The 23,186-nt window shown below is 40.0% G+C and overlaps 4 protein-coding genes across 7 annotated transcripts in view; 3 read left to right on the top strand and 1 right to left on the bottom strand.

Annotated features, from left to right (window-relative positions):
* The window catches only part of LOC108575731 (dnaJ homolog subfamily B member 6-like), a 12,148-nt gene extending 10,886 nt beyond the window's left edge, over positions 1–1,262 (top strand). Inside the window, exons 7-8 of the mRNA XM_017938614.1 lie at positions 299–385; positions 969–1,262. Of these exons, the coding sequence (XP_017794103.1) occupies positions 299–385; positions 969–1,143 (262 nt within the window). The 3' untranslated portion in view covers positions 1,144–1,262. The remainder of the gene's footprint in view (positions 1–298; positions 386–968) is intronic.
* Positions 1,263–2,829: 1,567 nt separating this feature from the next.
* Positions 2,830–4,411, bottom strand: LOC108575732 (acyl-CoA-binding protein). 2 transcript variants are annotated; one of them, XM_017938616.1, is made up of 3 exons: positions 4,397–4,411; positions 3,353–3,467; positions 2,830–3,064 (listed from the first exon to the last, which is right to left on the bottom strand). In XM_017938616.1, the coding sequence occupies exons 1-3, from the start codon at positions 4,409–4,411 to the stop codon at positions 2,925–2,927; spliced, it is 270 nt and encodes an 89-aa protein (XP_017794105.1). In that variant the 3' UTR covers positions 2,830–2,924. The 2 variants fall into 2 exon arrangements, with proteins under 2 accessions (XP_017794105.1, XP_017794104.1); XM_017938615.1 differs by lacking the exon at positions 4,397–4,411 and adding an exon at positions 3,612–3,725.
* A 235-nt stretch (positions 4,412–4,646) lies between these two features.
* Positions 4,647–6,807, top strand: LOC108575693 (ran-binding protein 3). Its single transcript, XM_017938562.1, has 4 exons — positions 4,647–4,663; positions 4,905–4,997; positions 5,240–6,075; positions 6,144–6,807. The coding sequence occupies exons 1-4, from the start codon at positions 4,648–4,650 to the stop codon at positions 6,453–6,455; spliced, it is 1,257 nt and encodes a 418-aa protein (XP_017794051.1). The 5' UTR covers position 4,647; the 3' UTR covers positions 6,456–6,807.
* A 2,066-nt stretch (positions 6,808–8,873) lies between these two features.
* LOC108575733 (titin homolog) lies at positions 8,874–22,200 on the top strand. Of its 3 annotated transcripts, XM_017938617.1 has the most exons (11): positions 8,874–9,001; positions 9,609–9,881; positions 10,212–10,243; positions 10,318–10,403; positions 11,099–11,232; positions 14,411–17,664; positions 18,367–18,468; positions 19,306–19,439; positions 20,578–21,072; positions 21,279–21,533; positions 21,631–22,200. In XM_017938617.1, exons 1-11 carry the CDS (start codon positions 8,874–8,876, stop codon positions 21,835–21,837), a joined length of 5,100 nt encoding a protein of 1,699 aa, XP_017794106.1. In that variant the 3' UTR covers positions 21,838–22,200. The 3 variants fall into 3 exon arrangements, with proteins under 3 accessions (XP_017794106.1, XP_017794107.1, XP_017794108.1); XM_017938618.1 differs by lacking the exons at positions 8,874–9,001; positions 9,609–9,881; positions 10,212–10,243; positions 10,318–10,403; positions 11,099–11,232 and adding an exon at positions 12,103–12,334 and having other exon boundaries at positions 14,228–17,664; XM_017938619.1 differs by lacking the exons at positions 8,874–9,001; positions 9,609–9,881; positions 10,212–10,243; ... (1 more) ...; positions 11,099–11,232; positions 18,367–18,468 and adding an exon at positions 12,103–12,334 and having other exon boundaries at positions 14,228–17,664.
* Positions 22,201–23,186: the final 986 nt, after the last annotated feature.

Here is a 23,186-nt window from a genome sequence, read left to right as displayed (position 1 = left end):
TTATTATTTAAAAAAAGAATTTTTATTATAAACATTTTTTTATATCTACTATAGTTTTAAAGATATACAGGGAAATAGGGTAACACATACGCGAATGAGTTTGTAAGGTTGTCAGCTACAAAATAAGTGTATATAAACGTTATTCATATGTTAACTGCTGTACACATGCATTACTTTTGGGATGACCCACGTAGGTTAAGTTAGTACTTGCAGTGCAAAGGGGTTAATGTTATATTATTATTATATCAATATGAATTGTATATAAATAAGTAAAACTCACATGTGCGAACTGTTATAGGGTTTTCGAGGACGGCAGGGAGACAATAATGACGTTCGAGAATGACGTGCTGAAGTCGAAGACGGTGAACGGCGTGCCACAATCAACGTACAGTTAAATCACAGATCTCTACCGAGTACTCTCGCTCGATCTCTGTTCGGCAATTGAGAAATTCCTGTCGTCGTGTCACGTTTGCGAGTAACGTTTCTGCGCTCTACTGAGATGATTGTATTCCTGCTACCTATCTACCAGAATGAAAAAAAAAATCAATCTTTTCTCAATAAGTCGTTACCGCATCTTTTCTATAGATCTTCTCCATCGACTGGCTCCTGCGCTTCTCGTTGGAATGTAGTTTTGAACAAAAAAAGAAAAAACAGAAAAAAAAAGATATGCCGCTGGTCGATGCGCTTCTCCACGCATTGTACACAAGAGAACGACAAAAGAAATGTATACATATATATATATATATATATACAATATATACATATATGTATACAAACAGAGATACATATATAAGATCGAGCCCGTTTAGAAAACAAATCAAAAAAATGCTTAATTTGGAAAATTAACTTTTTAAGCAAAAAGAAATTATATGCGCGCGCACACACACATACACACACCCCACACACAGCCGCGACGCAAATACTACTCTCTTAAGCTTTTGTTCCCGTCACCTTCTCTGTTTTACCAGGTTTGACGAGTCGACAAGTCGTCAGCTGACCGACATTGCCAGCGATATCTCGGTGGCTGGCCAGAACTCGAGAACAGTCCATGGTGACCATCAAAAGGCTAGCAGATTAAAGACGCACATCATAGCAGGTCATCCACCTCTCACTAAGAAGCAAGATAAGAGTAAGAGAAAATAGAGGCAACACTCTTGCAGCCTTCTCTCATTCGTTTCTTAATTTTTTTTCCTTTTTTCGGTCTCCATTATCTTTTTTTTTTTTCGTTTCTTCAAACAGACGCATAACATACATATATATACATGTAATTACTACATACGTGTAAAACCATTTATATAGATCGGTTATGTAAATTTTATCGCTTTTGCTATCATCGTTCGAATTCAAAAAGAAAAAGAAATTTAACGGCTTAGCTTCGACTTACCTCACATCTGTTCGGTTTTTATCTTAATAAAAGAAATTCGCTGCAAAGTAGTATTGCATTGAAGGTGACGTCTTAAAATTGATTATTAATCGCGGTTCGTAGAGAGAGAAAGAGAGATAAAAAGGCCCTTCTTTCTGCGAAAGAAGAAAGAGAGGTTATTACATTACAGAACATTCTGTTGCGTTTTATAGATAGCGCGTCGTTTCCGTTTCAAAATGTGGCGTATTACGTTTAATGATACGGTAAGTTTCGCTTATCCTAGATTCCTTAGAGGATTAATTAATTCATTATCTCGTAAGTTATAATTGATAGATTTTTACTCGTAAGTAAGTCGCGACAACTTCGACTGAGTTTTAACGACTTTTGAACGTTAAATACACACCCAGGCACACGTATCTTCAATCTTTGTGCGGATAAGATATACACACTTCACACCTAACACGTGGATATTCTTAATTTCAATTTAGGATACCACGTATAACTTACAGCCATAACCAGTGCTCTTGAAAAGGATAAAATTGTATTACGACAATGTTTTGCTATTATGAAGTATTTCGTTTTTATCCGATTCAGTGGTGAAACATTAACGATGGAAGAAATGTATTCCAGTTTTTTGTAACAGATCCTTTAAAAGAAAGAAGAGAGTAATCACATACAGGGTTGTTTCTCTGTTGCGGAAATGTTTCTCCCCTACGAACAACTTAAGTGTCGTAATCCTATTTGTTTCTCTTAGTATTCTCTTGCATATGCAAGATATTGCATACATAATGCATATATAATGATAAGGATAAGGAAATGTTAAACTTACGTGGAGAAGAAAAATACATTATTAATATACACTAATATATTTCATTCTCTTATCGATATATCCAACACCATGTTCTCTTTTTTTTAATCATTGTAACGATAAAATATTTTCAAGGTGGAATACTCCTTTTTGGAATATTATTTATAACAAACTGACTCTGTTATTTTTTTTTCTTTCATCAAAACGGCTTTATTACAACGACGTTCATTGGATTTATTGTGATTTATTATAAAAAGAAGCCGTAGGCCTACAATTGTTGTGAAAGTTCGCTCTAAAGTAAAGAAAAATTATTTCTTTTTTAATACTTTGACCATTATGCGCTTCGATGTGGTATTAAAAAACTCGTGTATATGTATTCTAAAGATATTATGTATGTTAACAGTTGCGTGAGTGAATAATGCATGTGTTGACTCCGCCAAAAAGTCAACGACATCGACGTTGTAAATAGCGAATCAGTGATAGCGAAATAAATTCAGCTACCACGAGACAAAATCTCAGACATCAATTCCCCTTTTCCTTTTTTTCTAACAGTTCTTGTATGTATATATATATATATATCTTCTGTTCAAGTATAAAAGACTGCTAAAGTACAAAAAAGAATTTGAGTATAAAAAAATAATTATTTGAAGAAGTATTTAAACATTTTTGCAACTACTGCACCCTGGTATCAAAAATAAGAAAATACATTGCACATCAATAACAATATAATAGAAACCATAGAACTTGATAAAATTAATTTTTCGCATCCATGGAAATCAGTTTTTCCACCTTCGAAATGTACTGTTCTTTCGCATCATCTTGACTCGTGCCCTTCCAGCGATTCCAAGAATTCCATTTGGCTTTGCCTTTAAAGTCTAGCATTCCTGGTTTTACTGGAACAGTAGCAAAGTGTCCCTTTAAGAAAGTTTAAATTACATAAATATGCCTCATTATTTATGTCACTTATAAATTATTTTGCATGTTTATTGCTATTCGTTGTACAATTAGCATTGCAAATTAAAAGTCAAGACAGCAAGTAAATTTAAATATAGTGAATATTAAGTAACCTATTTAGTCAAATGATTTACTTGCGTAGGAAGTTCAAAGGTCTAATTTTTCCAACACACTGACACAAAGAGAATCAGTTACATTTAAAGAACCAATAATATTGTTCTACATACACGTATTACAATCTCCAACAAGTGCCTGTTTATACAATCCGTACAATTCAAGCAGGTCGAAATCTGTAGGTCGGACACTCAAGTTTTTCACGTCCTCTGTAGCTTTATTAAATTTCTAAAAATAAAAATATGAAAGATAAGAAGACTACTCTCATATTTTTTAAAATACACGTATATAAGTACACCAAAAACAAGAACCAAAGAAACAATTAAATAATTATGACTAAAAATTAAGATTAAAATATTTGAAGATATTTACTTCGTCCAAAGACATTTTTCTCTACAATGAAAAGAATCACTAAAACGTTGAAAAATACGAAAGCACGAGTTCCACGTCCGTTCTATGGCACAGATCTGGGAATACAATCGATTACGTTTCTCCCACTACCGTCATTCGCATCATACGACCATGACTGCCAATAATTTTCGAGCCACAGAGACCTTTGATTAAGGAAAAATAATGTCATCACAAGTTATCACGATGCATGTTGATAATATTAAAAAAAGCAAAAGTAAAGGACGATCGATGTTCTATTACTCGTAGGTACAAATCCAGAAACTCAAAAAATATATTCTTGATTCATATATCCGTTTTATACCATTGTTTTACATTAAGAATTGTAATTTCAGTGAAAAATTGGAATAATTTAAGTTTAATTTAGCATTTATGGTTTTATATATTTTTTGTTTTACACTTATGGTGCAAAATTGCACGCTGAATATAGATTGATGGTGACTGATGACGTCACAAAGCGGGAAAAATAGCGATGGTAATAAAAAGTACACAAAATTAAAAATAGAACTAAGAATACTGCAAATAATATTTCTTCAAAACGTTACCGAGTATTTCGTGAAATGTAATTAAAAGTTTAATTAGATACATACTTCCGATCAAACCTAAAGTACTTTCAATGATGGCGGTATCGTGGCTTAAAGAAGTACGTTCGAATTGTCAAGAATATTTTACCAGTTATAAGAAGAACAATGTAAATGTGAAAAGAATACGTAATAAGCGATTAAACAGAATTAATGAGATTAATAAACATGCAAATCATTCATAAGTTTGTATACCAATATTTCGAACCATACTAATAAGTCATTTCGTTGAATACTGCCGTACTTAATATTTCACGATAAACCATAAAATTTACCGAGTATTGCCAAATTTTTATGTTTAGAAGAAAATAAAAATAAAATAGTATTCCTGTAAAATATATGCGTTGCATACGTGATAACCTTTTTTATTTCCAAATGATATAGCTAGATGGCAACACTTGACCACTTCTACGTAAAAAATGGCGGACTGCAAGGGTGCGTTTTGTGATTCTTTTCTTAGATAGTAAACTATCGTTAAATTCTCCACGATTATGTATATTATAATTGTTAAAAATTCTCAAAAAGTTTGTCATTACGCTTGTGTCATGTTCTTCCGTGAATTGCGCGTTAACCGACTCCATTTCCCGCAATATTTACTTACATGAGCGTTTCGACAGATTGACGAAATAACTTTGTTTGACAATCATTTTAATTGTTTGTTTTGTATTTCACGCAGAGAACAAAGAAGAAACGAATAGACCATCGTATGTTTTAAAGGTGGATCCACCTCAAGAATCTCCGGATGATTCTCCTGAAAATTCCACCAGTGGTAAATACATTGTTATTTTTTGCTCCAAATACGCAACTTTTCTCCCAGTTCCATTTACAATGTTTACTTACACTTGAAATCTTCTATGTACGTTCCTTACCGCATTAAACTACAATATACACTGTTTCGAATATCTCAAGTAATTTTTGTTACTCAGTGTATAGGTTATGGTGTGGAAGTTTCAAGTATTGCTTACATGTAAAGTTCGTGAATGGTATTTTATGAAATCTAAATTTTTCCAGAAGAAATGGAGAGTCAAAACAATAGTCAGAAACAGAGAGAAAAGAACACTAGGGAATCACCATCTAGTTCTAATAAACCAGTACTAGCTGCTCCGAAATTTGGAACTTCATTTGGAGCTACCGACTTCTCCAAGTCTTTGGCTAAGAAAAGAAGGTCTTCTGTATTGTGGCCCTCTCAGTTGTGTGCAGTAACTAATAATGAAACAACCGCTAAAACAATCCAACCTGTAAAACTTTTTAACCCATTTGCAAAGGTCACAGACAGTTTTCTAGAAGAGAAAAATGACTCCTTAACAGAAAATAATAAAAATGAAGCAAAAGAAGAGAAGAGTGAAGAGAAAGAAGACAAGAATGAGGAGAAAAAAGATGAGAGTGAGAAGAAAGAAACAAATAGTGAAGTAAAAGAAACTAAAAGTGAGGAGAAACCAGCAGAGGAGATGAAGCCCACCTTCCTCATGTTGGGTGCCAGCACAAAGGAAATTGTAAATAGTACCGTAACGCCCTGTGCCTCAGAGCCAAACTTCGTATTTGGTCAGAACCTGCAGGAACGTGTTATGATAGCAAATGATGCAGAAAGTTCGATGGAAAAAACGGAGGGAGAGGAAAAAAAGGAAACTTTGAATGAAAATGGTACTACAGAGCTTCTCTTCTCTAATGCCTCTGCAGCATGTCGCACTACCTCTAGATCAGGTCTAACATTAACAGAAGCGGCTCAAGAGCTGGAGGAGGCCAACCGTGCTAACAAACGAAAATACAGTGAAGTAACACCTCTAACCGGCGAAGAAGGAGAGACGAATATCCTTCAAATCAATTGCAAATTCTTTGCGTTTGACAAGGTAAGAAAATAAAAGCGAAATTTTATTTATCGTGAAAGCCTTAAAACTCTAAATATACAATTTTTCAGGCTAGAGGCAGCTGGCAAGAGAGAGGGAGGGGTACCTTACGATTAAACGATCGGGACGAGGAGTCCCGTCTGGTAGGACGCACTGCGGGTACGCAAAGATTAATCCTGAACACAAAAGTGTGGCCTGGCATGATTGCAGAGAGAGCTGCGCCTAAAGCGTTACGACTAACTGCGATGGACGTTCAAGGAAGCATTAGGATCTTCATAGTTCAAGCGGCACCAAATGAGGTTGAACAGTTGCACAACCTGTTACAACAACGGCTGAAACGCGCACAGGAACGCCAACCTAAGAAACTGGCGACCGACCACTGACAATCGATTAATCGTCCCTGCTTCGCTCATTACCGTCATATGTGACACTGAGATGGTAACAAACACATGAGAAAAGAATTGAGGAAAACATCGTCGAAGCTATCTGGCCCTATCTCTCCTATAGCACACGTACGCAATAGACGCGGCTATGATATTTGCTTTCCTCAGGAAGTTCTTTAGACCTCGACATCTATCTAATCTCGTTTGCAGGCAGACAAAACAAAAAGATGAAAAAAAAAAACGTGGGAAAAAGAAGTCGTAGTAGAGTCTGGGAATTCTTTCTGGTATACTAATTTTTGTAATCATTCCCAATTGATAAGTTTTCTTTTACACGACATACAATATACATACACACAGGATCAATCATTGGAACCCGCTGTGTAACTTTACGTTTTCAGTTTTATAGCGATGTTCGTATCGATTTAGAATTCTATTCCTTGTCCTATATATATAAATATATAAATAATGTACTTTCTAAGAACACGTTACTGTTAGTTTCGTTATTTAACAAATTAGTCCTGCCGAGTGTAACAGCTCGACGTACTGGATCTAACGATGAGGAAATAGGTTAATCTTAAGACTCTTAACACGAGCACAAAATGTAAACGTCGTTTCCAAGCTCGAATCTGTAACTATTTGTATTTTAATTTAGTTTTGTATATAGGTGAACAGGTCAAGTTTCCTCGTCGTGGTTCGTGTGCGTCTGTCGCGTATGAAAAGGCTGTGTGTTCAAGGCGGCTTCTCTCTCTCTCTCTCTCTCTCTTTTTGTAACGCGACACGCAGTAACGGAAGAGCAAAGATATTACTTAAGAAGTTAAAATCCAACACGAGTAATAACTACTGTTTCTCTGTACTTCTGTTATTATTAAGGAAACAAATTATTCACTGTAAACACTCGTTAATGATAAAAGAGAAGAAATACAGACGTTTGCAGAAAAAGAATTATGTGCCTTTTATCTTTTTCAATCCCTATGCAGCATCAGATACCCTTTCCAATCCTTCTGGAATTAAAAAGGAAAAATTAAAATTAAAAAAAAATCTGGAGAATATTTTAATACATTAACATTGCAATAAAATTTCTAGTTTCATCGTAACCTAAATAATAAGAATAATGCACAGTAATACAGTCTTTGCAACATGAGTTTTTAAATGTTCAAAACTATTTGCAAAACTACCCACACTTTCTTTCATTACATTCGTACATAAATTTGGTCTTCCAACTTATTTAGAAATCTTCCTGTTTTTTTCCCACGTATGTGCGAACAATTTCTAACATGACGAACCAAGGAAAAATGTTACATCATAGAAAAATTCTTTTTTGTGGATCATCACATATCTCCAGGCTGGAAAACGCGGCTGGTCATGCGTTCTAGAATATTTTCCGCAAGCGGCGCTACGCGAACCGATGGCGGGCGGCATTCAACAGGCTGATATTTATAGATTCGAGAGTTTCGTGCAAAGCTACACAACGTTTTAGGCGTCAAAATCCAGTTCCTACGTTCGTCAACATCCACCCGATGATCCATGTCCACCCATTTAATTGTGTCACCGAGCCGCGTGGAATTTCAGTGACCACCAGTTCAAGAAACTTCACCAAGTGTGACATCCAAGCTCTGTGCGTGCGATCTATCAACCGTGTACCTGACGTTTCGACGTTTCTGCCACCACTTTTGCTCACGACACATCCTTGTTGAGACAATGTACCATATTTGCACATCGAATCTTCACAAATGAGGAGCACTCTTCATTTCCACCGTCAACGTAATAACACTTTCCTCTTCGAATATAAAACTCTCATCCAAACACGCTTCTTCAAGAGCGTGGCCTTCGTCGTTTCACCTGGAACGATTTTGAAGAATACAATCAGCGTCTTCTCGGTCACTTTGCTTCGTGAAAAAATTCTGTGAGAGTATTTGAATTGTTTTATACTTCCTTAAGATTGTCGAACAGAATTTTTCCGCGGTAATTTAATTCATCAAGGTCACTATTCTCTCTCGATGACCTACTTTAGAACCACAGGTATACCTCTGTTGCCACTAATTTAGCTAACGATGTGACGTGCTATTCCGCCCGATGGTTCTTCTCAAGGAACAGTGTCAATAAATCTTGATCGACCGGAAGCGATCGATGCCGCGTATAGGAACGAAGATGTTGCTGGCGGACGGGCGAGAATTCTTCTGGCATTACGCAGCGAGGTGCTCCGGAATTCGAGCGTCACGAGGCGGAAAATTGAAGAGATAGCACCTACGATTCACCAGGCACACGGAAATTGAGACTCTCTGACTCGTAGTGTGCCAAACTAACTAGCGTTATTTACAATAGTCGTAGAGGGGAACAAAATAGATGACACTGACGCTGATGACAAAGGAATTGGCGTGGTCTAGTCGATAAGCGAGGAAGGTAGAGAATTGGTGGAAGATGATGTTCACTGGTGGGGCTCACGCGAAGAGGAGGAACGCTGGTGGAGGTTCTGCTTCCGGCCGGAAGACCTCAGCGGACCGCAGGAGCCCTCAGCCTCGCTCAGGCGCGGAGGGATACATTTACAGGTGAGCTGGTTGGTACGTAAAGCTTCTTAATTGCTCTGTACCTTCGTTCAATTAAAATATCAAAGTCTAAATAAACAGTTACCTAAAAGTAATTAGAATTACCTAAAAGTACATTTTGTAGCGTTATGATAGGAATTATTATTCAGTTAGTACCTTTGGAAATCCTCTCGCCTTATTTAATTATTGGTAATTATCGTTAACTACCTGTCTGGACTGATGTAGTCGCTTAATTAGAGTACAATCTGCCTTAGTATGGATTAGATATAGTCCACGATACAATTCGATTATTTAGAGTACATGAAATGAGAACTCAAGGGTAAATCACTTCGATAGCTTTGCGCGTAGCGTAAGCGGCTGCCACTATAGGTGTCCAAGGGTTCGAGATCTACTTACTTTAAAAAAATTTTAATCTACTATTATATTTTAATTAATTTAATTTGTCACTGAACAAGAAAATTTCCGTGCTCTAATAATTAGTCAAAATTAATTATGACCGGTGGAAGTGAATTTAATAATTCTCATAAATTCAGATTAGAATTGACGCGCGTTTGGTAGCTATTTAGAGTTAATTTTCCATGCTATCTACAAGGTGTTGCAAAAATTCCAGAACAAGAATTCCAATATTAAATCCTGCGGATCTACCCCCAACGACGTCTACAGGGAAAGCCTACGTTTACAAAACGAGAATTCCTCGAAGGGATATTGCGTCAACCTCCTCCGTGGCTCCTCTATGCGAGAAAAATAATGCGGGTGGAGGTGCAATCACTAGAAGAAGGGGTGCGGTGAAGCAGAACAAGGTGCACGTGGTTCGTGGTCACAGATTGGTCGCGAAATTCTTCAGACAGCCAACTTTCTGCGCCTTTTGCAAGGACTTCCTTTGGTAATCTGCGGAAAAATGAATAAAAAGTTCAGAAAGACATATTAGCCCAAAAAAGGCGAAAAAAAAAAAGAAAATTTTTAAGTTAAGTTTAAATTTTTAATTAAAAATTTCTTAAACTTTCACCAAGAATATTCGCGCTTTAACAGCATCGTAATTAATAACTGAAGAGTCTCGATTTATCATAAAAGACGGCCGCTTTGATGATATGTCTAAAAATAGTTCCCGCTTCGTTCAGGCTTTGACACATTAGTCAAGTATTGGACGCCGGTTTCCCCGAGTCGCGGACGTGTTTTCCAATTAATCGAAAGTGTGTGTTCCTCACTGTTGCAGGGGCTTCGGGAAGCAGGGGTACCAGTGCCAAGGTAAATATTAAATCGCAGTCCGTTTCTCGCTACACGGTGTTCGCCTCTATTAATATTCCATCGCGCGGTTTTAGCCTGCCAAACCGCGGTGCACAAGAAGTGCCACGATAAATTGTTAACCAAGTGCCCAGAAAGCGGCAGGGAGTCAGAGAACACGATAGTAAGTCCTTCTTCTACAATTTTTCAATGTTGAACACGCTGAGAATTTTTTTTCTGCTCTTCTGTACCACCTTTGAGACAATTTATGGTGGATGATCGATACCTATATTAAAGTAGACATACAATCAGACCTCGAGAAAGCCATGTTTATTTATTTGCGAAATGAGCATTTATTACCAATTTTCATTGTTGAATTTTTTTTTTTAAAGATCGTTACCGACTACGATTCAAAGAACACACCATGTTTGCTTATTCGCTTGATGATATATGAACCATGCAAAAGTTTTACCGCGTTTCTGACGTTTCCTAGTATGCTGAAATTTACGTCTATTTCTACACATATCCTCAGAGTCGTGTGCAAATATTTATCCATGATGCAATAGGAGATTCTACCGAACTCTCCTTGTATTTTGATACATCCGATTCTTCCAGTTGTTTAGAATCTGCTATCCTGGAGATTTATGCCATTAGAAATAGATCTGACACTTCTGCTTCTTCTTCTTTTTCTTCTTCTCCTTCCTTCCTTTTTATTTTTATTACAGACTGTAGACATTTATTTTTATAGAAAATGGTTATGTGTTCTGTTTGTGGTGGCTCACTCTGTCAATCTGTTTATGCTATTTGTTGAAAGTAACGCAATAACCAGTCCCACGCAGCAGAATCGTTCTAATTCTGTTAATACTTGTTCAATGGCAGTACTTGAGGGAGCGTTTCAAGGTAGATGTGCCTCACAGGTTCCGGCTACACACGTTCATGTCGCCGACCTTTTGCGATCACTGCGGTTCCTTATTGTACGGCCTATTTAGACAGGGTCTCAGATGTGACGGTAAGTAAAAACCAATTGTTCCATACCTATTCCATTTTGGTGCACCTTTATGGACCATAAATACACTGTGAACCTTCACTAAAAATTCTCTATCACCTAAAATACTTCCAGATTTTAATCTTTATGTCTAAAGTTAGATGTTCGTTTGATTAAAAACAGAATACGTCGTTTATTCGTTGGCTATTTCTAAGATTCTCTGAACAAGCAACAATAGGCACCGAGGAGAGAAGCATTTGGCGCGGGATTCGGTGCTCGAGCACGAAACAACGCGAAACCGTGGCCCCGTTGACATATAAATTCGCGTTTTACACGACTTGAGAGACAACGACACAAAACAGTGGTCTGGCGAGTCTTTTGATGCATGTTTTTCCAACTTTTTCCTTTCAAAGCTTTTGTGTGACACTAACCAAACCATACTTGAGTGGAAATTCTACCAATGGCCAGCAAATAGAATTTTTTTACCAGAAACAACAACTGCCCTTTTTATATACCTAAAAACAATCTACGGTAAATATAATTCTAGGTGCAATTTTTTTTTTTTTAAACAGGAACCAATTAAAAAATTCACAATTATATAGCAATTGGTCTTGTCTACCTGAATTTTCGTTCCTGAAGAAATATTTCGGTGGCTCGTGTAACAGTTAAGTGGCCATGTATTTTACAAACAATAGATACCATCCTCCCCGTGAGTCACGTAAACGCTACAATCCGGCAAATATTCGCGGCAGAGACGGTGCACGGGTTATTAGAGTCCAGCTAGTATAGTTAGACGCTAGAAAGCCTCATATACTAAATTTCTATTATTACACTGGGTCGCTGGCTTAGACTCAGTCAGTGTTGGCTCCCTGAACCGTGAGAACGGCTCGTCGAACACCTGAGAACGCGTACGCCGGCGCTCAGTCGTCTTCGGGAACGTCGAACCGCTCGTGCCGCTGCTCGTGTCTCCCATTTGTGTTTCCTCCACGTATTCGACCCTTTTATCAACTGCTCTACACGTGAACCAGTTGGATAACACTCGCCAAGATGCCCTACTACGGTGAAGGGTTACCCTACTACTATGGGGGAGCTTTTTCCAACCACAGTTCACTGATGACTGGTGCTCCACGGTAAGTTTCTTATTTTTTTTTTCTATCCTCCTCCTGTATTCTTGGTCCTTACGAAGTGATCAGCATATTTATTCTCTTTATTAACCTGAAAAAATACCATGATCAGTTCAATTTCTCTGAAGTATTGTTCATTCCTTGACTTTTTAATACCTCCAGGCTCATTCTTTTTCAATAGTTTGTTTACATTTGCTTCTTATCATAGACACTTTCAGAAAAATGAGTGTACCCTTCCAAATTCTTTGATCTTTCCCACGACAGCTAATTCTTTTTGTCATGTTAATTTTTCAAACCATAGTATCATTTCCTTTTGGACATTCTATTTCATATTTGTTTAAAGCTAGACAAAGGAATAAAGGACAATGTTTTCTGAAATACTAGCCATTTCATAGTCTCCTGGCAGGTGGAGTTCAAGCTCAATTTTCTCCACCATCCTATCACCGCTGCTACTACACACAGAAATAGAGTTCCAAGAAGCAGAGTTCCTTTCTTCGCTTTCTTTCCTCACTTTTTCTTCACAGATCATTATTTTTGTTCGTGGGGGCTTCTCTGGTGGACAGTTACGTGAACGCAGGCAACAAAGAAACATGGCGACCAAAATAGCTGCATTTAATACTTCCAAACAGTGGAAAAGAATGTGTAGGGGGAAAGGGAGAAAAATCCTATTGTTCAGAGAATCTGCTGTAATGAATATGAAAATGTCGGGCACACGGTTCTCTGCAATCAGAATAGCTTCTCTAGAATGTTATTCCGAATTTTGGCAAACGTCTAATATGACACACGATCCGTCAAACCTCTTACTCATTAGTAGAATCTTAGGTGGCGATTAATCGATTGGTCTGCAAGTTAGAATAAATCAAAAAGATCTACAAGGAGTGGCGGAATCGTTGAGAATATCATTGTTCTAAAAATAGATCGAGTTGTCTGGATGTTTGTGCGGTTTCCACGTGATAAAACTCCGCCGTACTCGTTGCACTGCCAAAAAATCCTCCTCTCAACTTCGCAATTACACTGTAACGTTCAACATTCCGAAAAATATTAATGTTAACGTTTACAAAAGATACGCGTAATGGTAAAACGATATTCAACCTGTTAACTCGGTCGAAAATTGGAAAATCGGTACAAATTCTGCTTTGATGTACTTTACATTCGATACTCTATTGGGAATTCCCTAAGATATTAGTTGTTTCCAAGTTAACAGGTTGAATCGGTGAATATAAAATGGCAGACTATTTGTAGAATATCTGTGACAATTTTGGAATCACTTTTGGCTATACAATTACTTTTCGTTGAATAAAAATGATTACTTAATATCGCTACGATCATTTGCCACCGAACAAAACGTAAAGTGGCTCAAAATCGTTCTCCGCTCTCGATATCGGCCAGCAAAGACACGTGTGCCCAATTGCCACTTGTTTGTCATCGTGCAACTGGTCGAACGCGTGTGATCGATTCATGAATCGAAGCCTGTCAATCATTCGTGACCATGACCGGGCCAAATCGAGTTCGTAATAAGTGTTCGCGATGCGCTTCCCTTCTCAAACGTAATTTACACACGTTTGGCATTGAGACGATGCAATTACGGCGCTTATCAGGCCAAGCTCGCGCATCACAGAAATTTCTAACATTATGCAACAGGCCAAACAATGATTTGTAACTTTTCACTCGTCCCTCTCTGCAATAAAAATCACTTTTAGTCGCTTGAAACATTCTTCTTCGTATTTTTAACGTACGCTATATTTTTCTTTAGCCTTGAAGCAAAATGTCAGCATTTTGTATAATGTTTTGTTAAGAGAAACATCTTAAAAACTTTTACTAGAGTTATAAGAAAGATAAGCCACCAGAGAAGCTTCTAAGTTATTTAGAACCCGGAAGCTCATCAGATTATTCGCGTAGACCGTTCCACACGCCGCTGTCCCGGTACTCGCCGCACCTATCGACCATCTCAGAGTCTCCGCTGTCCACTCTGCGCCGCTACTCTCCAGTCGCAGTGCCCACTCGACCCAGACGAGTCATTGACACCGCCGACATCGACGTCTCCACGCCCAGGATCCTCTCGCAAGATGGAAACCATCAGAGGAACCGTTTACGTCGAGACAGACCCACCATAAAGATCAGGAGCCAAGCCTTGAAAGATAATCCCGCTCTGCGCCAGCATAACGAGAGACACGAGAAGTCTGTGGGTGAATTACTCGTGGAAAAATTTTTAATCAAGGACAAGAAGCTTGAAGAAGAAGAGAAACGTCTGCAATTGTTCCACCAGGCCAGTTTACTCCAAGATGAAGAGGATGACGTAGATCTGCAACAGATAAAGAAAATTACAAGAAGATTCACAAGAAGAAGGTCCTCCGCGGATATACAATTGGACCCTGAGCAGATTGAGAGAGAAGTGGCTTACGCACAGGTCCAAGCAAAGGTGCTGGACACTCTGGTCGCTGAAGAGCAGGCAGAGATTCAAGATGCAGTGCGTAGAGGGACTCTGATTAAGAAAGGAACTGTTGGGGGGCCAAGAACTGTGCCTGGATTTTTCAGGAGCGTTGATGGAGATACTGCATCCCAGGGTGAAGAGGAAGCTGCTGCTCAGAAGATGAGAAAGAACCTGAAGAAGCTTAAAAAGAAAAAGAAAACGACTGACAAGCCTTCTCCACCTGAGGATGGTAATAGTTCTAGAGAACGTAGGTCTAGTACCTCTAGTGAAGCCTCTGTGGACGTGCAGACCAGTGAAAATAGCGAAGAGAAAGAAAGAAAGCGCTCCAAGCCTCAGACGTTCAAAGTTGAGGCCAGTAACAGTGTGGGAGACTTTTCCACCATTTGGGTGAACAGTGGAGCCATAGAGCAGTTCAGAGAGAGCGTGAAGATTCCAGTTCCTAGAAAAATAACAGCACGTAAGACTGACAGACACGAAACTGAGGAAGAATCCGAGACAGAAGTCATACTACCCGTAAAGCGGCCTTACATAAAGGACACTTCCAGGAACAGCGTGTATTTTACGGTGAAAACGCCACCAGAGACCCTGAAGAGTGATCCATTGAAGGATCTAGACACCATAACTAATGGAATGAAGTCAGAGAAGGAGCAGGAATCTTCTAAAGAGAAAGAAACTGATCAGACTTCCTTTGTGGAGGTCAAAAAGTCGAAAGAAGCGAACCTGAAGAGTCCTTTGAAGGATAAGGTTATTCCGAAGATAAAAAAAGAAGAAATTCCTGACATTTCCAAGCTGAAGAAGGAAGAGTCTATAGGCGTGAAGGAGCCCGTCAAAGCGCCCACGACGAAAAGGGTTGAGGAGAGCAACGTGACGGCAAGTGTTGAAGAGAGCAGCGCCAGCGTAGCGCTTCCATCGGTTTTGGACAGGCTGCCAAAAGCGTCTAAAATTAATACGGATGAAAATAATGCCGTAGAAGCGCCAAAGTGTTTGTTACGAGGGCCGGAGTACCTGGCAAAGCCGATGAAAGCCGAGCGTGACGAGGACGTGGCATCTCTGTTGCCGGGAAAGAAGATAAGCAAAACCGTGACCTTGAGGAACGCCTCTGCAGCTGGTGTCTACGTTGAGCCGGCTAGCGTGGAACTTTCTGATGAATCAAAGAAGGAAAATCAGTTAGTAAAAACTTCTTCCTCATCTAATGACGCAACAGCTAAGCTCGTGACCTTGTTAGAAGATTTCAAGAGTGATACGCAGAAGGCAGAAGGTTCAGAAAGCGTAGAAAAGCTTCTGGTAGAGGATGGTAAGGATAAGCAGGTGAAGAGTGATGTGAAGATGTCGAAACTACCTTTCATGGTAGCTGTAAAGAAGAATGAGACCAATAAAGTGGAGAATAAAGCATTGTTGAAGAGTACAGCGAAGACTGAGAACAAAGAGGCTAGGATACCGTGGAGGAATAAGTTTGCTAAGGTCAACAGCCCTGTGGAGAACAACATTCCTCTGGATAGAAGCATTAGTATGGATTCTCAACCGGTTTTACCCAAAGAACAAGAAAATCTGAAGTCTTTGAAGCAGTCTACCTCTGTAGATGACACTTTGGTGAACAAAATGCAAGTGGAGAAGCCAGTAATCAATGGAGATAGTGGGGCCCTGTCGAAAAGTACCTCTACTGAGTCCATAGACTTCTGGAGCGAGATCAAAGGACCGGAGAGTCCCAAAGTGGCTAAGGTAGTGAACAAGGGATTCAGTTTCACCGGTTCCAAGAGTTCCGAGCCAGGTCAGGCGGTCGAGGACCTCGGCGGCGGGCAGCTGGACAAGAAAAAAGAGACTGATCCTAAAATAAGCGTCGCCACTCCGCCAGCCGGGCTCAGTAATATCCCCGTAATCGAGGAGGAGCAGAAGACTGAAGTGGAACCGGAGAAATTGAAGACTGAGCAGCGGGTTTCAACCTCCGAAGTCTCTTCACCTAGCATAGACAAGTCTGAGGTGAATAAAGATGATTCTACGTTGAAAAAAGGGCTGAAAAAAAAGAGAAACCTGTCCTTAGCCATTGGCCGAGAATCTACAGAAATTTATTCTACCGTGAAGAAGGCTCCCTTAAAGAGGGAGGACTCTTCAGCATCTACAGTATCTGCTCAATCTGTCACAAGTACTCCAGACACGTCAGTACCTGCTTCTGAAGTATCCACACCGGTCTCAGACATTTCTGTACCTATAATAAATATCGTGGAAGCTCCAACACCGACTAGATCTGATTCTCAGGTGTTTGAAGAGGACGACGAGCCAAAGACACCCACCAATGAGTGGCCAGACATTGGACTACCCAAGATCTCCAAATGGAACAATCACAGTGATCTCTCCAACGCCGACGAGGTTGACAAGGACATCACTCCAGTACCCTCTAAGGAGGCCAGCGTAACCTGTAGTCCAGAGGGCAGCCCAGAGTCCTCTAAGAAGAAGAAAGTGATCAGGAAGAAGAAAACTTCTACGACTAAGAAGAGTTCTACTAAGAAAGAAGCTAAAAAAGACAGCAAGGAGTCTAAAAAGAATTCTTCCAAGACTTTGGAGACCCTGAAGCCTCCGGAGGCCAAAAATTCCTCCAAAAGCAGCCCCAAGAACACACCTACTCAGAGGCCCGTAGATCTAATCAGAATGTTCTACACCACTCCATCAGCACTGTTGACTGCAACACCCAGGGACCTGTCTAAAGTCCGCAGAGCCAAGATCAAGAGGAAAAAACATCATTCTAGGAACGCATCCATGAGCAGTGATAGCACCGGAAGCACCACCAGCACTGCAACCACAGAAAGCAGTGGGTCGACGTGTACTGAACTCGACGATGATCCTGAACACAAGAGGATGAACTCTACGAGGAGCAACGACTCCGGCTTTGATGGCTCACCCAGGATATCCAGTACTTATCTGACAGTATTTTGCGCTCTGTTGTTGCAATATTCCCCCAAGACCTTCCTGTGTATAATTCTGGCTTTCTTGAACAATTTGACAGAAACAGAATACATATTGATCCACCGGTTGCTTGGAATTTGGCAGTTTGCTAACACGTGGCTAACAGCTTACTCGTTTGACTAATACATGTTGTTCAGCCTTGCTCTGCATGGAATTTCAAAGAGATACAAAGTTCTCGCTCAAGTCAGCCTGTCAGAGAATTGATCACGTGTTCCGAATGCATACGTAGAGCCAGTTCCTCCTTCTCAACGTTACATAAACTCGCTGTTGCTGAGTCAACGACTCTGTTCGTTAGTTTGTTTATAGGAAGTAATGTAATCATTTCAACAGCCTTGAATCTTTGTGCAAATTCAATCAATTTTTAATTTGTACCTCGATTCAACACTGGTCTAGGTGTTTGTGAACGTTGTGGATCTATTTATAAAGCGCGTCGTGGTTTCACAACAATATTCTAGGCATCATGCTACGAACAAAAGTTTCGAGATAAATTTAGATGGATGATTGGGTGTCAGTGCAGAAAGAATCGCGTGGGAACGCTGTTCTCAGGCTGAATAATATTTTTCAAGCGATATTCCCGGTCCAATGAGGTGCATCAAAGGTATACGATAGAAAATTCTACAGAATAAGACTCGGAACTCTTTAAAAACAGATTGCGATATGGCCTGCCATAAGAAGTGTGAGAAACTGACAGGGAATCTCTGTGGATTGAACCAGAAACTCGTGGCGGAGGCCTTGCAGGCCCTTAGGAGGGGTGAGTTGATCATTCCAGCTCCCAAAAAAAAAAAAATGGCTTTCACAATTTTTAAGGGAGCAGCTCTATATCTAGACGTCAAAAGCTAAAAGAAAAGTTTTTTCAACATCCTGGTGTAATGATCTCGAAATTTATTGACCCAGAATTTTTTGGCCCCCGTTACAGAGCTGCTCCATTAAATTTTTCAACAAAATCAAATCTGATCTTGTGCGTTGGCCGTGCAGTTAGACTTGGCTGGCCCAGCCCCCAGTGCATTCATCTATGACTCCAAATTATGTTAGTATGACATTCCACGTGGTCATCATAAATCCATTCTCCCAGACGGTAAATAATCTGATGGATAAGATTTAATACCGTTGAAATGAAATTGTATCATGGTTAATTCGGTATCTGATACCTATATCGAGTGTATACTCCCTATCTATCCCTTAATCGATCATTTATGTCGGCTTCCTCGAGTCCTATACGCGCGTCACACCACAGTCAGCTCTATTTTCGAGGGATACCAGCCGCCAAGATCCAGCGGTCCCCGTGCCAGAGACGAATTGTCAATTAATGCGCTTATTAATCGAGATTTGACGAACATTCTTGGATAGCTGGCTCGAATTTAATCGTATTCCACATTTAAATAAATAATCTCCTCTTTGCATTCGTTACTTTGCACTCCAGAAGAGGATCTCTGCATCCTGAAACCCTGAAAAGGCATCACTGCAAGTATTTTAATTTCAATCTTTTCTGTGGCTACCATTATAAATAGACTAACCTAACCATAATCTATCACCTGGTTAACATCTAGTTTATCGTCTTCAACTTTCTTTCTGTTTCCAATTTTTGTAGCTCCATCACAGTCGTCGGACACCCAGAGGAATTCAGACTCCTCAGACCATTTTCCAAGCGGAAGGATCACTCCACCAGCCACTAACCTGCCCAGATTCAAGAAATACTCTGTGTCGGACTTCAACTTCCTGAAAGTGAGTCTCTAGCTGCGCATAATGTACTCTCTTCGTTAGCGGTTTTTAGCCGCGACGGCCGTGTTTACTTCGACACGTGCAACGATCGAGCATCTGCCAAGGTCTCAGTGTTGAAAATTTCGCTGACGAAACGCTCGAATTATTCATCGCTAGATGATGGAGGGCCTCTGGCGTGCATCAGACCTCTTCCTGCTATCATAGAAACTTTGTTAACAACCTACAAGATCCTCTAAACTGACCTAAAATAGGAGAACATTCTTATATACCAAATAATCTTATAGTATTTTGGAAAGTTAATTTTTCCATCTACTTTCATTGTTGTAGACAATATTCGTCTTTAGCGGAATATTGAAACTATTAGAATATTAGGACTTACGATTAATTTCTAACTGTCTGAAAATATAGCTTCCGGAAATTTGTAAGCTGCCTTGGCTCGCCTCGATGAAAGCCAATCCGAATCACGTGTGCACCTAGATCACGTGAAACCTGGGTTGATTCACGAGGCAAAATGATCCAGACGATTAGACGTGCACACGTTCGATTCCCGAGTTTACAATCAATCCAATGTGGTCACAATGCCAAAAACCATACTATGTCTTCTCTAAAAGTAAACAGTTCGCTGGTCCATACCCGAGATACGTTGTACGAATTAATCAGAGACCTAGATTTTGAAGCCTTTATATCGACAGTTCTGTCAATGGGGAAATACACAGGGGGAGAATGTTTAAAATGGACTCCATTTTGCGATGGACACTGCCACGCAAATAGACTCACTCGAATTAGCAGCACGCAAGCAACGCATTATTTTTAACAGAGTAGCTCGATCACGTGCAGTACTCTCTCGCTTTAGACGCGTGAACTTTCCACGTGTGCTGGTTTTCGCCCCTTTTAGACCTGGATTTTCATCAGCCAGCGAAACCTTGCCTCACTTTTCACCTCAATTCCTACTTCCCAGCTAGTTCTTGGCTCGTGTTAATCTCGGCTGGCAGTTAGGATTTCTCTGACGATTGATCGTCAGTCTTCCATGGTTTTTCTAAGGGTCTAAGAATTTACAAATTACAATTTGGATTGTTCTTGACACACCAAAAACGTGAAAAATAAAATTTCCAATTAACGTGTGTTCTTTTATTGTGCCCAGGTCTTAGGGAAAGGTAGCTTTGGAAAGGTTTTGCTGTCTGAACTTCGTGGAACCGAGTGTGTATACGCGGTGAAGTGTTTGAAGAAGGATGTGGTCCTTGAGGACGACGACGTGGAGTGCACTTTAATAGAAAGAAAGGTCCTGACCCTTGCTACAAGACATCCGTATCTCTGCCACCTGTTCTGCACGTTTCAAACAGACTCCCACCTGTTCTTTGTGATGGAGTATTTAAACGGTGGCGACCTGATGTTCCACATACAGAAATCTGGTCGTTTCCCAGAGCCAAGAGCTCGATTTTACGCTGCAGAGATCTGGTCAGGCTTGAACTTCTTGCACAAGAAGGGAATAGTGTACAGAGACTTGAAGTTAGATAATGTGTTGTTGGATTTCGAGGGGCACATCAGGATAGCCGATTTTGGCATGTGCAAGTTGCAGATATTCCTCGATAGAACCGCTGACACTTTCTGCGGCACGCCTGATTACATGGCTCCTGAGGTAAGAAATTAGAAAATTATATTTCTGACAGTAGCGGTAGACCTTGAAGACTGTTTAAGTAAATATCATTGAACTTCTTTTAGTACAGAGTGTGACCTTGAGTAGTCAGTTCATTCTAGACAGAGTATATAGTTTCATTCTAGACAAGAGGACCAAGTTTAACACCGACAAAAGTGATTTAAAATGTCTTTTCTTTCGTATTGCAGATTATAAAGGGTCTGAAATACAATCAGGCAGTGGATTGGTGGTCGTACGGTGTGCTTCTCTACGAGATGCTCACGGGACAGTCGCCTTTCTCTGGCTGCGACGAGGACGAGCTATTTTGGAGTATATGCAACGAGAGACCGTTCATACCACGTTACCTGAGCCAAGACTCCAGCGACATATTGATCGCCCTTCTGGAAAAGGACTCTGGCAAAAGGCTACCTGGACACGAAATCGCCTATCACTCGTTCTTCCAAGTAATTAATTAACAAAAAATTCATTTTCATTAGCTTTTCCTCTTCGTTAGATCATTCTGGGAAATGAAACAAATGACCAATTTATTCATTCTTCCAGTCATTACCATGGGATAGATTAGAGAGGAGACAATTGGAACCACCTTTCAAGCCAGCTCTGGATCACACTCTAGACACCAGGTACTTCGATACAGCGTTCACAGCCGAGAGGCCTCGACTAACCCCTGTACCTGAGCAGATACTCTCCTCCATGGACCAGGGAGTCTTCCGTGGCTTCTCTTACACTAATCCAAATGCAACAGACTGAACTCTTCACCAGAGAATTGCTATAAATTGCACAGCTTTGTACCAATTGATGGCGTTCAATGCGTTGCTCCTATCTTATGGCGTGGATGATCCTGCGGATCGTCTAGGAAGTGATCTGACAGGAGGATGAAGAGATTACTCTCATTTTTGTTGTCTATAAGGCCAGATGACGGACTGAGACTCGGTGAAGTCGTTGAAGGAGACGGCCAGAATGGTTCAACAAAGAGTAAATGTTCCTGTAACGCTTGCACTCACAAAGAGTCAGGCTTCCAGCGATAGTGCTAGGTTTTTGTATAACGTAGGCGCTGCGTTGCTAGGATAGAACACTTGTTAGATTAGCCTTCCATGGAACGTAGACGGGGATTCCAAGCACTTGAAAAGTTCGAGTTTGGTTTCTCACTTTTTTTTAAAGCATTCTTCCTGAAAAGAAATAAAGAAAATAAAAATGTACGATGGAATATTGTGAAGGAGGTTCTGCTAACAACGATGCCTGATACGATGATGTTTCAAATAAAAGAATGGTCAATGTTTCTTGAACTACAATCTGTCTAATTGGTATCAAAAAGTAGCATGGATTGGAGAACCGGAAGACACTCAGAGAGCCGCAATTGCATCGCGTACCCGTGTTTATTCTAAACGTCTAGCGTTACACCGCGGTCAGGTTATTAATACTCTGAGTGGTTCATTATTTTGGCCACGATAGATACTGTCTAGAGCGTCTTCCACCCACAAACACCTCCATCCTGCTCGTTTTTCCCAAAGGAACAATTTGTTTCTTTTTCTCCTGGTTCGTTCTTTGACGTTCGTCCTACAACTTCCACCATTTCCCCTGCCTCCTCCATTTTTCCTTTTTCTGCTTTCACTTCTCTTTCTCCATCTGTGTTCTCACTTCTCAGGTCGCACACTTGGCTCCGCGCTGACTGTACGCTAACTTTAGCACGTCGTGGAATTGGCAAAGCACCACGACCCGACGACGAGGCTCAAAAACGTCGAAGAACACTCCAGGACGCTTTCCATGTAGTCCTCTGGAATATGGAGGACCTTAACTTAATTATAACACGTTATAGAACATGATTTAATAACAAATATTTAACGCTAATCGAGTTTTCTTAATTTTTAACCCATAACAAAGACGTAGAGAATCGGAAAGTGGAAGTTAATGACCCCATCAGTTGATTAATTGATTTAATTGGTGGATCAATGGGTCGCATCTAACCATTAATTACTCCTTACAGAGCGTGTACATTGACACAGTGTTCCCAGAACACAATCTTAAATTAATAAGCTTCCATAAACATTTCTAAATTCATAAATTTATGGTTATCGAAGTCTGAAATGAATCTAAGAGGG

The sequence above is a fragment of the Habropoda laboriosa genome, unplaced genomic scaffold, assembly GCF_001263275.1.
Source record: "Habropoda laboriosa isolate 0110345459 unplaced genomic scaffold, ASM126327v1 scaffold295, whole genome shotgun sequence".
NCBI lineage: Eukaryota > Metazoa > Arthropoda > Insecta > Hymenoptera > Apidae > Habropoda > Habropoda laboriosa.
The sequence above is the reverse complement of the archived record's forward strand: the minus strand, read 5'-3'. Positions and strand labels throughout refer to the sequence as shown.

Excerpts from the sequence above, each read along its gene's own strand:
- LOC108575732 (XM_017938616.1), bottom strand. Across the intron at positions 3,065-3,352 it reads TGTTGGAGATTGTAATACGT|TAAAACCAGGAATGCTAGAC; the intron begins GTATGTAGAACA and ends CTACTGTTCCAG.
- LOC108575693 (XM_017938562.1), top strand. Across the intron at positions 4,998-5,239 it reads TCCTGAAAATTCCACCAGTG|AAGAAATGGAGAGTCAAAAC; the intron begins GTAAATACATTG and ends AAATTTTTCCAG. Across the intron at positions 6,076-6,143 it reads AATTCTTTGCGTTTGACAAG|GCTAGAGGCAGCTGGCAAGA; the intron begins GTAAGAAAATAA and ends ACAATTTTTCAG.
- LOC108575733 (XM_017938617.1), top strand. The coding sequence starts at position 8,874 with ATGATGTTCACTGGTGGGGCTCACGCGAAGAGGAGGAACGCTGGTGGA. Across the intron at positions 10,244-10,317 it reads GCAGGGGTACCAGTGCCAAG|CCTGCCAAACCGCGGTGCAC; the intron begins GTAAATATTAAA and ends GCGCGGTTTTAG. Across the intron at positions 11,233-14,410 it reads GGTCTCAGATGTGACGGTAA|GAACCGTTTACGTCGAGACA; the intron begins GTAAAAACCAAT and ends AAACCATCAGAG.